Genomic DNA, 11638 nt, shown 5'->3' on the forward strand with positions numbered 1-11638 from the left:
GCGAAAGAACGATCTCTTGAAAGTATAACACGCATGTATGATTGGGAATTGTTGGTTTGGTCACCGAAGACAAGAATAACTCGTGTGTGATTCGTGTGCACCCTAGTCCTACACCACTCCGATAAAAACCTTCCGTTTATTCAACAATCAACAATGATCTTCATAGACCGTGTCAACATATTTCAAAGCGAAACCCACAAGAGTTTAAACGGTGAATGCTACATGCACAATATCTTCCCCGGAGGCGAATTTACGTTGTAATTTGTAAACGGCCATCTTGATTATAAGCACTCATTAATTACAGTAATTAGAGAGAAAAGAGCGTATAAAGAAGGCTTTGACATGAATTGGACTAATACGATTCGCGCACCGACGAAATAAGAGCCGGAATCATGAGGAAATATCAGATTTACGTGATTTGTTTTGTTGTTTTGGCTTTTGCCGCTGCCACAGGTATTTTAATGCTTCTTCATTGCAATTGCCGTCAATGTTTCGTCGCAATAATAAAAAAATTGCATTTGTTCTTAACTTTTCAGCTACAAGAGTTTGCAGCAACAGAAATATCTTGTGCTCTGTGGTTAGATCAACTAGTTGTTCAAAGAAAATCGTTTCCAGTCATTGCCCAAGGCTTTGCAACACATGTGGAGGTAATACGGCTTCTTACACTTGAGGGGGTTGTCATTGCATTTTAGTTGTGAATCTACCTAATTTGTTTCGTAATAGCAAAATGTCGAAACATAAAGGCGTCAATGCGCGTTGATTGTGGCTACCATGGAATTAGTCCGTTGGATTGCTTGAGAAAGGGATGTTGTTATGGCGAATTAAAGGTGGCTGGCCCGTGGTGTTATCATCGAAAAGGTAAATTTTCGACTATGTTTTCGGCATTAACACTGACAATTTGGGCCACTAATTATTTCTCAAAATACTCTAGCAAACTGTCCCATGATTGAAGCAAACAAACGTGAAGATTGTGGTTACCCTGGGATAAGCAAATCAGATTGCGTCAAAAAAGGATGCTGTTACAACGCGATCAAGGAAAAGGGACCGTGGTGTTATTACAGGCAAGGTAAGTTGTTCCGCTCTTACTGATTAGGTATTTTGAAAGCATTGTGTACTCTTCCATCCGTAATTTTAGAAAAATGCCGGAAAATAGCAGCAACAAGACGTCATGATTGTGGTTATCCAGGCATAACGAAGCGGGCATGCGAGAAGAAAGGCTGTTGTTATAGTGAATTGCTAAACCAAAGTGGACCGTGGTGCTACCACCGCCTAGGTAAGCATAGAAGTACGCTCTCCACATTCGTCGCAAAATAACATAATGCGCGATCCTTAAAGTTTTTACTGCTGGTTTGTGTTGAATTTTCGTTAGAAAAATGTCTGCGCAAAGCAACAGAACGTGACGACTGCGGCTATCCTGGTATAACAGAATTCGAATGCATGAAAAGAGGTTGCTGCTATAATTCATTGCCCGGTCGTGGGCCATGGTGTTATTACCGATGAGGTAAAAGTCGCGAACACTTTTGTAAGCAAGTCATTTCGGGCCACGAGCTTAATATGTACTTCCTTTCGTTTAGATACGAGGACCTTCGGAAGATTATATGCGAACTTTAGTGTACTCATTGTTGTAAAAATATGTTGTCAAATAAATACCTCTAATATATGAACTTTTCCTTCCCAATAAGATCCAGTAGGAGATGAATGATTTGACTGCCAATTTTCTTTTTGTCATGTCGCTGCAGCCAACCACATTTGAATTATTGCATAGGGTGCCTTGAGTGTCCGTATTTGCTGAAAGGAGTAGTAAGCGTTATTTAGTAAAGCCTGAAATCTTCTGGCGCCGCCATACCCAGAATCGCAATGCAACCGTGCAAGCGTAGCGTGAGCATTTCTATCCAAGGCGTTATTAACCGGCTATTGCCGTTTTTTGCTACTTTGTCAACTTGGCAATTCTGTCTCATTCGGAGCCACAATTTTGATAGTCAAAAATGTCAGGGCGGATACGGAAAGCATAAATCTAAATACAAAAAGGCTACTTTTGCGGGCGTTATTAATACAACATAAAATAACTTGTCTATCTGTACCGAGAAAGTTTATGCGAGGTCAAAAGCATAGACCGAACATGCGAGGTCGCTATGCTGACCGAGATTAATATTTCTCGTAAGATGACAAGGTTGTAAAAAAAATAGAGAACTTTCCATTTGAGTTTTATTGTTTCAATTTTTCAAATACATGTTTATCACATAAATTCGACGTTGTTTTGCTTGTTTTTCATTGTGCTGTTAATGTTTTTAAAAGCATTTTCTTTTATCTGCGACACCGAACGTGGAACATGTTTTTTTGATTCTGACGGAGTGAATCGTGATTTAGGATTTACTGCAACTTCATTTTTCAGTGTGGATGTGTTTGGCTATTTTTTCCAATGTTATTTGTATGCATTTATAGTTATTAATATGTATGTTACAAGGTCAAAAGTTGCACCGGGCTGTATGAAGCTCGTCGTTGAGGCTTTTACCCAATCAGTGCTGTGGATTTCCCGTATATACTGATTTAAAATAGCTATCAGTAAATAATACTGTATAAGGCCCGCTAGTGCCGTTTATAACCAAGCCGTTATCGAGGGTATATAAATGACAGCGCAGGGGCATTAATGAAAAGTCATGGGATAAAAATACTTAACGTCCAATTGAAGCAGTGACGTTAAACGCACGTATTTCATTTCGACTACTCATCTCCAGCATTGTTCTTAATAAGAAATGTTAATAGCATATTAAACAGGGAAACGTATCCCTAGTTGTCAAAACAGGGTTACGTTGACGTAAATTTTGAAGCATATTAGAAAATTCTTTTTTTTTATCTCTTCATCCCTGACAAAAAAGGCGCACGATGCAGCGCGTATTGGTACTTAAATCCGCAAAATCGACCGTGTCTTGTGTGAATGGACACCTTCTAGATGTGATGTAGTACGCAACAAAAATAGTTTCTACATGTGAGTTATCTAAAACAACAAGACATTGTCAGAACGTCGTATAATGAACAATCCAATGATCTAGGATTGGCAACGCATCCTTCTGATGGAATTTAGCTCTTTTGTTTCATATTCATTGAAATTGAAGGGAATATCACCTTCACCGCGAAAGAACGATCTCTTGAAAGTATAACACGCATGTATGATTGGGAATTGTTGGTTTGGTCACCGAAGACAAGAATAACTCGTGTGTGATTCGTGTGCACCCTAGTCCTACACCACTCCGATAAAAACCTTCCGTTTATTCAACAATCAACAATGATCTTCATAGACCGTGTCAACATATTTCAAAGCGAAACCCACAAGGTTTAAACGGTGAATGCTACATGCACAATATCTTCCCCGGAGGCGAATTTACGTTGTAATTTGTAAACGGCCATCTTGATTATAAGCACTCATTAATTACAGTAATTAGAGAGAAAAGAGCGTATAAAGAAGGCTTTGACATGAATTGGACTAATACGATTCGCGCACCGATGAAATAAGAGCCGGAATCATGAGGAAATATCAGATTTACGTGATTTGTTTTGTTGTTTTGGCTTTTGCCGCTGCCACAGGTATTTTAATGCTTCTTCATTGCAATTGCCGTCAATGCTTCGTCGCAATAATAAAAAAATTGCATTTGTTCTTAATTTTTCAGCTACAAGAGTTTGCAGCAACAGAAATATCTTGTGCTCTGTGGTTAGATCAACTAGTTGTTCAAAGAAAATCGTTTCCAGTCATTGCCCAAGGCTTTGCAACACATGTGGAGGTAATACGGCTTCTTACACTTGAGGGGGTTGTCATTGCATTTTAGTTGTGAATCTACCTAATTGGTTTCGTAATAGCAAAATGTCGAAACATAAAGGCGTCAATGCGCGTTGATTGTGGCTACCATGGAATTAGTCCGTTGGATTGCTTGAGAAAGGGATGTTGTTATGGCGAATTAAAGGTGGCTGGCCCGTGGTGTTATCATCGAAAAGGTAAATTTTCGACTATGTTTTCGGCATTAACACTGACAATTTGGGCCACTAATTATTTCTCAAAATACTCTAGCAAACTGTCCCATGATTGAAGCAAACAAACGTGAAGATTGTGGTTACCCTGGGATAAGCAAATCAGATTGCGTCAAAAAAGGATGCTGTTACAACGCGATCAAGGAAAAGGGACCGTGGTGTTATTACAGGCAAGGTAAGTTGTTCCGCTCTTACTGATTAGGTATTTTGAAAGCATTGTGTACTCTTCCATCCGTAATTTTAGAAAAATGCCGGAAAATAGCAGCAACAAGACGTCATGATTGTGGTTATCCAGGCATAACGAAGCGGGCATGCGAGAAGAAAGGCTGTTGTTATAGTGAATTGCTAAACCAAAGTGGACCGTGGTGCTACCACCGCCTAGGTAAGCATAGAAGTACGCTCTCCACATTCGTCGCAAAATAACATAATGCGCGATCCTTAAAGTTTTTACTGCTGGTTTGTGTTGAATTTTCGTTAGAAAAATGTCTGCGCAAAGCAACAGAACGTGACGACTGCGGCTATCCTGGTATAACAGAATTCGAATGCATGAAAAGAGGTTGCTGCTATAATTCATTGCCCGGTCGTGGGCCATGGTGTTATTACCGATGAGGTAAAAGTCGCGAACACTTTTGTAAGCAAGTCATTTCGGGCCACGAGCTTAATATGTACTTCCTTTCGTTTAGATACGAGGACCTTCGGAAGATTATATGCGAACTTTAGTGTACTCATTGTTGTAAAAATATGTTGTCAAATAAATACCTCTAATATATGAACTTTTCCTTCCCAATAAGATCCAGTAGGAGATGAATGATTTGACTGCCAATTTTCTTTTTGTCATGTCGCTGCAGCCAACCACATTTGAATTATTGCATAGGGTGCCTTGAGTGTCCGTATTTGCTGAAAGGAGTAGTAAGCGTTATTTAGTAAAGCCTGAAATCTTCTGGCGCCGCCATACCCAGAATTGCAATGCAACCGTGCAAGCGTAGCGTGAGCATTTCTATCCAAGGCGTTATTAACCGGCTATTGCCGTTTTTTGCTACTTTGTCAACTTGGCAATTCTGTCTCATTCGGAGCCACAATTTTGATAGTCAAAAATGTCAGGGCGGATACGGAAAGCATAAATCTAAATACAAAAAGGCTACTTTTGCGGGCGTTATTAATACAACATAAAATAACTTGTCTATCTGTACCGAGAAAGTTTATGCGAGGTCAAAAGCATAGACCGAACATGCGAGGTCGCTACGCTGACCGAGAGTAATATTTCTCGTAAGATGACAAGGTTGTAAAAAAAATAGAGAACTTTCCATTTGAGTTTTATTGTTTCAATTTTTCAAATACATGTTTATCACATAAATTCGACGTTGTTTTGCTTGTTTTTCATTGTGCTGTTAATGTTTTTAAAAGCATTTTCTTTTATCTGCGACACCGAACGTGGAACATGTTTTTCTGATTCTGACGGAGTGAATCGTGATTTAGGATTTACTGCAACTTCATTTTTCAGTGTGGATGTGTTTGGCTATTTTTTCCAATGTTATTTGTATGCATTTATAGTTATTAATATGTATGTTACAAGGTCAAAAGTTGCACCGGGCTGTATGAAGCTCGTCGTTGAGGCTTTTACCCAATCAGTGCTGTGGATTTCCCGTATATACTGATTTAAAATAGCTATCAGTAAATAATACTGTATAAGGCCCGCTAGTGCCGTTTATAACCAAGCCGTTATCGAGGGTATATAAATGACAGCGCAGGGGCATTAATGAAAAGTCATGGGATAAAAATACTTAACGTCCAATTGAAGCAGTGACGTTAAACGCACGTATTTCATTTCGACTACTCATCTCCAGCATTGTTCTTAATAAGAAATGTTAATAGCATGTTAAACAGGGAAACGTATCCCTAGTTGTCAAAACAGGGTTACGTTGACGTAAATTTTGAAGCATATTAGAAAATTCTTTTTTTTTATCTCTTCATCCCTGACAAAAAAGGCGCACGATGCAGCGCGTATTGGTACTTAAATCCGCAAAATCGACCGTGTCTTGTGTGAATGGACACCTTCTAGATGTGATGTAGTACGCAACAAAAATAGTTTCTACATGTGAGTTATCTAAAACAACAAGACATTGTCAGAACGTCGTATAATGAACAATCCAATGATCTAGGATTGGCAACGCATCCTTCTGATGGAATTTAGCTCTTTTGTTTCATATTCATTGAAATTGAAGGGAATATCACCTTCACCGCGAAAGAACGATCTCTTGAAAGTATAACACGCATGTATGATTGGGAATTGTTGGTTTGGTCACCGAAGACAAGAATAACTCGTGTGTGATTCGTGTGCACCCTAGTCCTACACCACTCCGATAAAAACCTTCCGTTTATTCAACAATCAACAATGATCTTCATAGACCGTGTCAACATATTTCAAAGCGAAACCCACAAGAGTTTAAACGGTGAATGCTACATGCACAATATCTTCCCCGGAGGCGAATTTACGTTGTAATTTGTAAACGGCCATCTTGATTATAAGCACTCATTAATTACAGTAATTAGAGAGAAAAGAGCGTATAAAGAAGGCTTTGACATGAATTGGACTAATACGATTCGCGCACCGACGAAATAAGAGCCGGAATCATGAGGAAATATCAGATTTACGTGATTTGTTTTGTTGTTTTGGCTTTTGCCGCTGCCACAGGTATTTTAATGCTTCTTCATTGCAATTGCCGTCAATGTTTCGTCGCAATAATAAAAAAATTGCATTTGTTCTTAACTTTTCAGCTACAAGAGTTTGCAGCAACAGAAATATCTTGTGCTCTGTGGTTAGATCAACTAGTTGTTCAAAGAAAATCGTTTCCAGTCATTGCCCAAGGCTTTGCAACACATGTGGAGGTGATACGGCTTCTTACACTTGAGGGGGTTGTCATTGCATTTTAGTTGTGAATCTACCTAATTTGTTTCGTAATAGCAAAATGTCGAAACATAAAGGCGTCAATGCGCGTTGATTGTGGCTACCATGGAATTAGTCCGTTGGATTGCTTGAGAAAGGGATGTTGTTATGGCGAATTAAAGGTGGCTGGCCCGTGGTGTTATCATCGAAAAGGTAAATTTTCGACTATGTTTTCGGCATTAACACTGACAATTTGGGCCACTAATTATTTCTCAAAATACTCTAGCAAACTGTCCCATGATTGAAGCAAACAAACGTGAAGATTGTGGTTACCCTGGGATAAGCAAATCAGATTGCGTCAAAAAAGGATGCTGTTACAACGTGATCAAGGAAAAGGGACCGTGGTGTTATTACAGGCAAGGTAAGTTGTTCCGCTCTTACTGATTAGGTATTTTGAAAGCATTGTGTACTCTTCCATCCGTAATTTTAGAAAAATGCCGGAAAATAGCAGCAACAAGACGTCATGATTGTGGTTATCCAGGCATAACGAAGCGGGCATGCGAAAAGAAAGGCTGTTGTTATAGTGAATTGCTAAACCAAAGTGGACCGTGGTGCTACCACCGCCTAGGTAAGCATAGAAGTACGCTCTCCACATTCGTCGCAAAATAACATAATGCGCGATCCTTAAAGTTTTTACTGCTGGTTTGTGTTGAATTTTCGTTAGAAAAATGTCTGCGCAAAGCAACAGAACGTGACGACTGCGGCTATCCTGGTATAACAGAATTCGAATGCATGAAAAGAGGTTGCTGCTATAATTCATTGCCCGGTCGTGGGCCATGGTGTTATTACCGATGAGGTAAAAGTCGCGAACACTTTTGTAAGCAAGTCATTTCGGGCCACGAGCTTAATATGTACTTCCTTTCGTTTAGATACGAGGACCTTCGGAAGATTATATGCGAACTTTAGTGTACTCATTGTTGTAAAAATATGTTGTCAAATAAATACCTCTAATATATGAACTTTCCTTCCCAATAAGATCCAGTAGGAGATGAATGATTTGACTGCCAATTTTCTTTTTGTCATGTCGCTGCAGCCAACCACATTTGAATTATTGCATAGGGTGCCTTGAGTGTCCGTATTTGCTGAAAGGAGTAGTAAGCGTTATTTAGTAAAGCCTGAAATCTTCTGGCGCCGCCATACCCAGAATCGCAATGCAACCGTGCAAGCGTAGCGTGAGCATTTCTATCCAAGGCGTTATTAACCGGCTATTGCCGTTTTTTGCTACTTTGTCAACTTGGCAATTCTGTCTCATTCGGAGCCACAATTTTGATAGTCAAAAATGTCAGGGCGGATACGGAAAGCATAAATCTAAATACAAAAAGGCTACTTTTGCGGGCGTTATTAATACAACATAAAATAACTTGTCTATCTGTACCGAGAAAGTTTATGCGAGGTCAAAAGCATAGACCGAACATGCGAGGTCGCTACGCTGACCGAGAGTAATATTTCTCGTAAGATGACAAGGTTGTAAAAAAAATAGAGAACTTTCCATTTGAGTTTTATTGTTTCAATTTTTCAAATACATGTTTATCACATAAATTCGACGTTGTTTTGCTTGTTTTTCATTGTGCTGTTAATGTTTTTAAAAGCATTTTCTTTTATCTGCGACACCGAACGTGGAACATGTTTTTCTGATTCTGACGGAGTGAATCGTGATTTAGGATTTACTGCAACTTCATTTTTCAGTGTGGATGTGTTTGGCTATTTTTTCCAATGTTATTTGTATGCATTTATAGTTATTAATATGTATGTTACAAGGTCAAAAGTTGCACCGGGCTGTATGAAGCTCGTCGTTGAGGCTTTTACCCAATCAGTGCTGTGGATTTCCCGTATATACTGATTTAAAATAGCTATCAGTAAATAATACTGTATAAGGCCCGCTAGTGCCGTTTATAACCAAGCCGTTATCGAGGGTATATAAATGACAGCGCAGGGGCATTAATGAAAAGTCATGGGATAAAAATACTTAACGTCCAATTGAAGCAGTGACGTTAAACGCACGTATTTCATTTCGACTACTCATCTCCAGCATTGTTCTTAATAAGAAATGTTAATAGCATGTTAAACAGGGAAACGTATCCCTAGTTGTCAAAACAGGGTTACGTTGACGTAAATTTTGAAGCATATTAGAAAATTCTTTTTTTTTATCTCTTCATCCCTGACAAAAAAGGCGCACGATGCAGCGCGTATTGGTACTTAAATCCGCAAAATCGACCGTGTCTTGTGTGAAAGGACACCTTCTAGATGTGATGTAGTACGCAACAAAAATAGTTTCGACATGTGAGTTATCTAAAACAACAAGACATTGTCAGAACGTCGTATAATGAACAATCCAATGATCTAGGATTGGCAACGCATCCTTCTGATGGAATTTAGCTCTTTTGTTTCATATTCATTGAAATTGAAGGGAATATCACCTTCACCGCGAAAGAACGATCTCTTGAAAGTATAACACGCATGTATGATTGGGAATTGTTGGTTTGGTCACCGAAGACAAGAATAACTCGTGTGTGATTCGTGTGCACCCTAGTCCTACACCACTCCGATAAAAACCTTCCGTTTATTCAACAATCAACAATGATCTTCATAGACCGTGTCAACATATTTCAAAGCGAAACCCACAAGAGTTTAAACGGTGAATGCTACATGCACAATATCTTCCCCGGAGGCGAATTTACGTTGTAATTTGTAAACGGCCATCTTGATTATAAGCACTCATTAATTACAGTAATTAGAGAGAAAAGAGCGTATAAAGAAGGCTTTGACATGAATTGGACTAATACGATTCGCGCACCGACGAAATAAGAGCCGGAATCATGAGGAAATATCAGATTTACGTGATTTGTTTTGTTGTTTTGGCTTTTGCCGCTGCCACAGGTATTTTAATGCTTCTTCATTGCAATTGCCGTCAATGTTTCGTCGCAATAATAAAAAAATTGCATTTGTTCTTAACTTTTCAGCTACAAGAGTTTGCAGCAACAGAAATATCTTGTGCTCTGTGGTTAGATCAACTAGTTGTTCAAAGAAAATCGTTTCCAGTCATTGCCCAAGGCTTTGCAACACATGTGGAGGTGATACGGCTTCTTACACTTGAGGGGGTTGTCATTGCATTTTAGTTGTGAATCTACCTAATTTGTTTCGTAATAGCAAAATGTCGAAACATAAAGGCGTCAATGCGCGTTGATTGTGGCTACCATGGAATTAGTCCGTTGGATTGCTTGAGAAAGGGATGTTGTTATGGCGAATTAAAGGTGGCTGGCCCGTGGTGTTATCATCGAAAAGGTAAATTTTCGACTATGTTTTCGGCATTAACACTGACAATTTGGGCCACTAATTATTTCTCAAAATACTCTAGCAAACTGTCCCATGATTGAAGCAAACAAACGTGAAGATTGTGGTTACCCTGGGATAAGCAAATCAGATTGCGTCAAAAAAGGATGCTGTTACAACGTGATCAAGGAAAAGGGACCGTGGTGTTATTACAGGCAAGGTAAGTTGTTCCGCTCTTACTGATTAGGTATTTTGAAAGCATTGTGTACTCTTCCATCCGTAATTTTAGAAAAATGCCGGAAAATAGCAGCAACAAGACGTCATGATTGTGGTTATCCAGGCATAACGAAGCGGGCATGCGAAAAGAAAGGCTGTTGTTATAGTGAATTGCTAAACCAAAGTGGACCGTGGTGCTACCACCGCCTAGGTAAGCATAGAAGTACGCTCTCCACATTCGTCGCAAAATAACATAATGCGCGATCCTTAAAGTTTTTACTGCTGGTTTGTGTTGAATTTTCGTTAGAAAAATGTCTGCGCAAAGCAACAGAACGTGACGACTGCGGCTATCCTGGTATAACAGAATTCGAATGCATGAAAAGAGGTTGCTGCTATAATTCATTGCCCGGTCGTGGGCCATGGTGTTATTACCGATGAGGTAAAAGTCGCGAACACTTTTGTAAGCAAGTCATTTCGGGCCACGAGCTTAATATGTACTTCCTTTCGTTTAGATACGAGGACCTTCGGAAGATTATATGCGAACTTTAGTGTACTCATTGTTGTAAAAATATGTTGTCAAATAAATACCTCTAATATATAAACTTTTCCTTCCCAATAAGATCCAGTAGGAGATGAATGATTTGACTGCCAATTTTCTTTTTGTCATGTCGCTGCAGCCAACCACATTTGAATTATTGCATAGGGTGCCTTGAGTGTCCGTATTTGCTGAAAGGAGTAGTAAGCGTTATTTAGTAAAGCCTGAAATCTTCTGGCGCCGCCATACCCAGAATCGCAATGCAACCGTGCAAGCGTAGCGTGAGCATTTCTATCCAAGGCGTTATTAACCGGCTATTGCCGTTTTTTGCTACTTTGTCAACTTGGCAATTCTGTCTCATTCGGAGCCACAATTTTGATAGTCAAAAATGTCAGGGCGGATACGGAAAGCATAAATCTAAATACAAAAAGGCTACTTTTGCGGGCGTTATTAATACAACATAAAATAACTTGTCTATCTGTACCGAGAAAGTTTATGCGAGGTCAAAAGCATAGACCGAACATGCGAGGTCGCTACGCTGACCGAGAGTAATATTTCTCGTAAGATGACAAGGTTGTAAAAAAAATAGAGAACTTTCCATTTGAGTTTTATTGTTTCAATTTTTTTAATACATGTTTATCACATAAATTCGA

At 39.3% G+C, this 11638-nt stretch overlaps 4 protein-coding genes across 6 annotated transcripts; all 4 read left to right on the forward strand.

The window, feature by feature from the left end:
- The first annotated feature begins 316 nt into the window (after positions 1–316).
- On the forward strand, positions 317–2981 carry LOC130635570 (putative gastrointestinal growth factor xP4). Its single transcript, XM_057444930.1, has 7 exons — positions 317–453; positions 537–647; positions 724–858; positions 932–1066; positions 1136–1273; positions 1370–1501; positions 1575–2981. Exons 1-6 carry the CDS (start codon positions 393–395, stop codon positions 1498–1500), a joined length of 711 nt encoding a protein of 236 aa, XP_057300913.1. The 5' UTR covers positions 317–392; the 3' UTR covers position 1501; positions 1575–2981.
- Positions 2982–3212: 231 nt separating this feature from the next.
- Positions 3213–5376, forward strand: LOC130635569 (putative gastrointestinal growth factor xP4). The gene is made up of 7 exons (XM_057444928.1): positions 3213–3582; positions 3666–3776; positions 3853–3987; positions 4061–4195; positions 4265–4402; positions 4499–4630; positions 4704–5376. The coding sequence occupies exons 1-6, from the start codon at positions 3522–3524 to the stop codon at positions 4627–4629; spliced, it is 711 nt and encodes a 236-aa protein (XP_057300911.1). The 5' UTR covers positions 3213–3521; the 3' UTR covers position 4630; positions 4704–5376.
- A 1195-nt stretch (positions 5377–6571) lies between these two features.
- LOC130635580 (trefoil factor 2-like) lies at positions 6572–7928 on the forward strand. 2 transcript variants are annotated; one of them, XM_057444941.1, is made up of 4 exons: positions 6572–6712; positions 6796–6906; positions 6983–7117; positions 7191–7532. In XM_057444941.1, exons 1-4 carry the CDS (start codon positions 6652–6654, stop codon positions 7346–7348), a joined length of 465 nt encoding a protein of 154 aa, XP_057300924.1. In that variant the 5' UTR covers positions 6572–6651; the 3' UTR covers positions 7349–7532. The 2 variants fall into 2 exon arrangements, 1 of the variants encoding a protein (XP_057300924.1); XR_008982177.1 differs by adding an exon at positions 7834–7928 and having other exon boundaries at positions 6601–6712; positions 6796–7117; positions 7191–7760.
- Positions 7929–9700: 1772 nt separating this feature from the next.
- On the forward strand, positions 9701–11052 carry LOC130635579 (trefoil factor 2-like). Of its 2 annotated transcripts, none has more exons than XM_057444940.1 (4): positions 9701–9841; positions 9925–10035; positions 10112–10246; positions 10320–10661. In XM_057444940.1, the coding sequence occupies exons 1-4, from the start codon at positions 9781–9783 to the stop codon at positions 10475–10477; spliced, it is 465 nt and encodes a 154-aa protein (XP_057300923.1). In that variant the 5' UTR covers positions 9701–9780; the 3' UTR covers positions 10478–10661. The 2 variants fall into 2 exon arrangements, 1 of the variants encoding a protein (XP_057300923.1); XR_008982176.1 differs by adding an exon at positions 10963–11052 and having other exon boundaries at positions 9730–9841; positions 9925–10246; positions 10320–10889.
- The last annotated feature ends 586 nt before the right edge of the window (positions 11053–11638 follow it).

The sequence above is a fragment of the Hydractinia symbiolongicarpus genome, chromosome 3, assembly GCF_029227915.1.
Source record: "Hydractinia symbiolongicarpus strain clone_291-10 chromosome 3, HSymV2.1, whole genome shotgun sequence".
Taxonomy (NCBI): domain Eukaryota; kingdom Metazoa; phylum Cnidaria; class Hydrozoa; order Anthoathecata; family Hydractiniidae; genus Hydractinia; species Hydractinia symbiolongicarpus.

Excerpts from the sequence above, each read along its gene's own strand:
- LOC130635570 (XM_057444930.1), top strand. The coding sequence starts at position 393 with ATGAGGAAATATCAGATTTACGTGATTTGTTTTGTTGTTTTGGCTTTT. Across the intron at positions 859-931 it reads GTGGTGTTATCATCGAAAAG|CAAACTGTCCCATGATTGAA; the intron begins GTAAATTTTCGA and ends AAAATACTCTAG. Across the intron at positions 1,274-1,369 it reads GTGGTGCTACCACCGCCTAG|AAAAATGTCTGCGCAAAGCA; the intron begins GTAAGCATAGAA and ends AATTTTCGTTAG.
- LOC130635569 (XM_057444928.1), top strand. The coding sequence starts at position 3,522 with ATGAGGAAATATCAGATTTACGTGATTTGTTTTGTTGTTTTGGCTTTT. Across the intron at positions 3,583-3,665 it reads GGCTTTTGCCGCTGCCACAG|CTACAAGAGTTTGCAGCAAC; the intron begins GTATTTTAATGC and ends TTAATTTTTCAG. Across the intron at positions 3,777-3,852 it reads GCTTTGCAACACATGTGGAG|CAAAATGTCGAAACATAAAG; the intron begins GTAATACGGCTT and ends GTTTCGTAATAG.
- LOC130635580 (XM_057444941.1), top strand. The coding sequence starts at position 6,652 with ATGAGGAAATATCAGATTTACGTGATTTGTTTTGTTGTTTTGGCTTTT. Across the intron at positions 6,907-6,982 it reads GCTTTGCAACACATGTGGAG|CAAAATGTCGAAACATAAAG; the intron begins GTGATACGGCTT and ends GTTTCGTAATAG. Across the intron at positions 7,118-7,190 it reads GTGGTGTTATCATCGAAAAG|CAAACTGTCCCATGATTGAA; the intron begins GTAAATTTTCGA and ends AAAATACTCTAG.
- LOC130635579 (XM_057444940.1), top strand. The coding sequence starts at position 9,781 with ATGAGGAAATATCAGATTTACGTGATTTGTTTTGTTGTTTTGGCTTTT. Across the intron at positions 9,842-9,924 it reads GGCTTTTGCCGCTGCCACAG|CTACAAGAGTTTGCAGCAAC; the intron begins GTATTTTAATGC and ends TTAACTTTTCAG. Across the intron at positions 10,036-10,111 it reads GCTTTGCAACACATGTGGAG|CAAAATGTCGAAACATAAAG; the intron begins GTGATACGGCTT and ends GTTTCGTAATAG.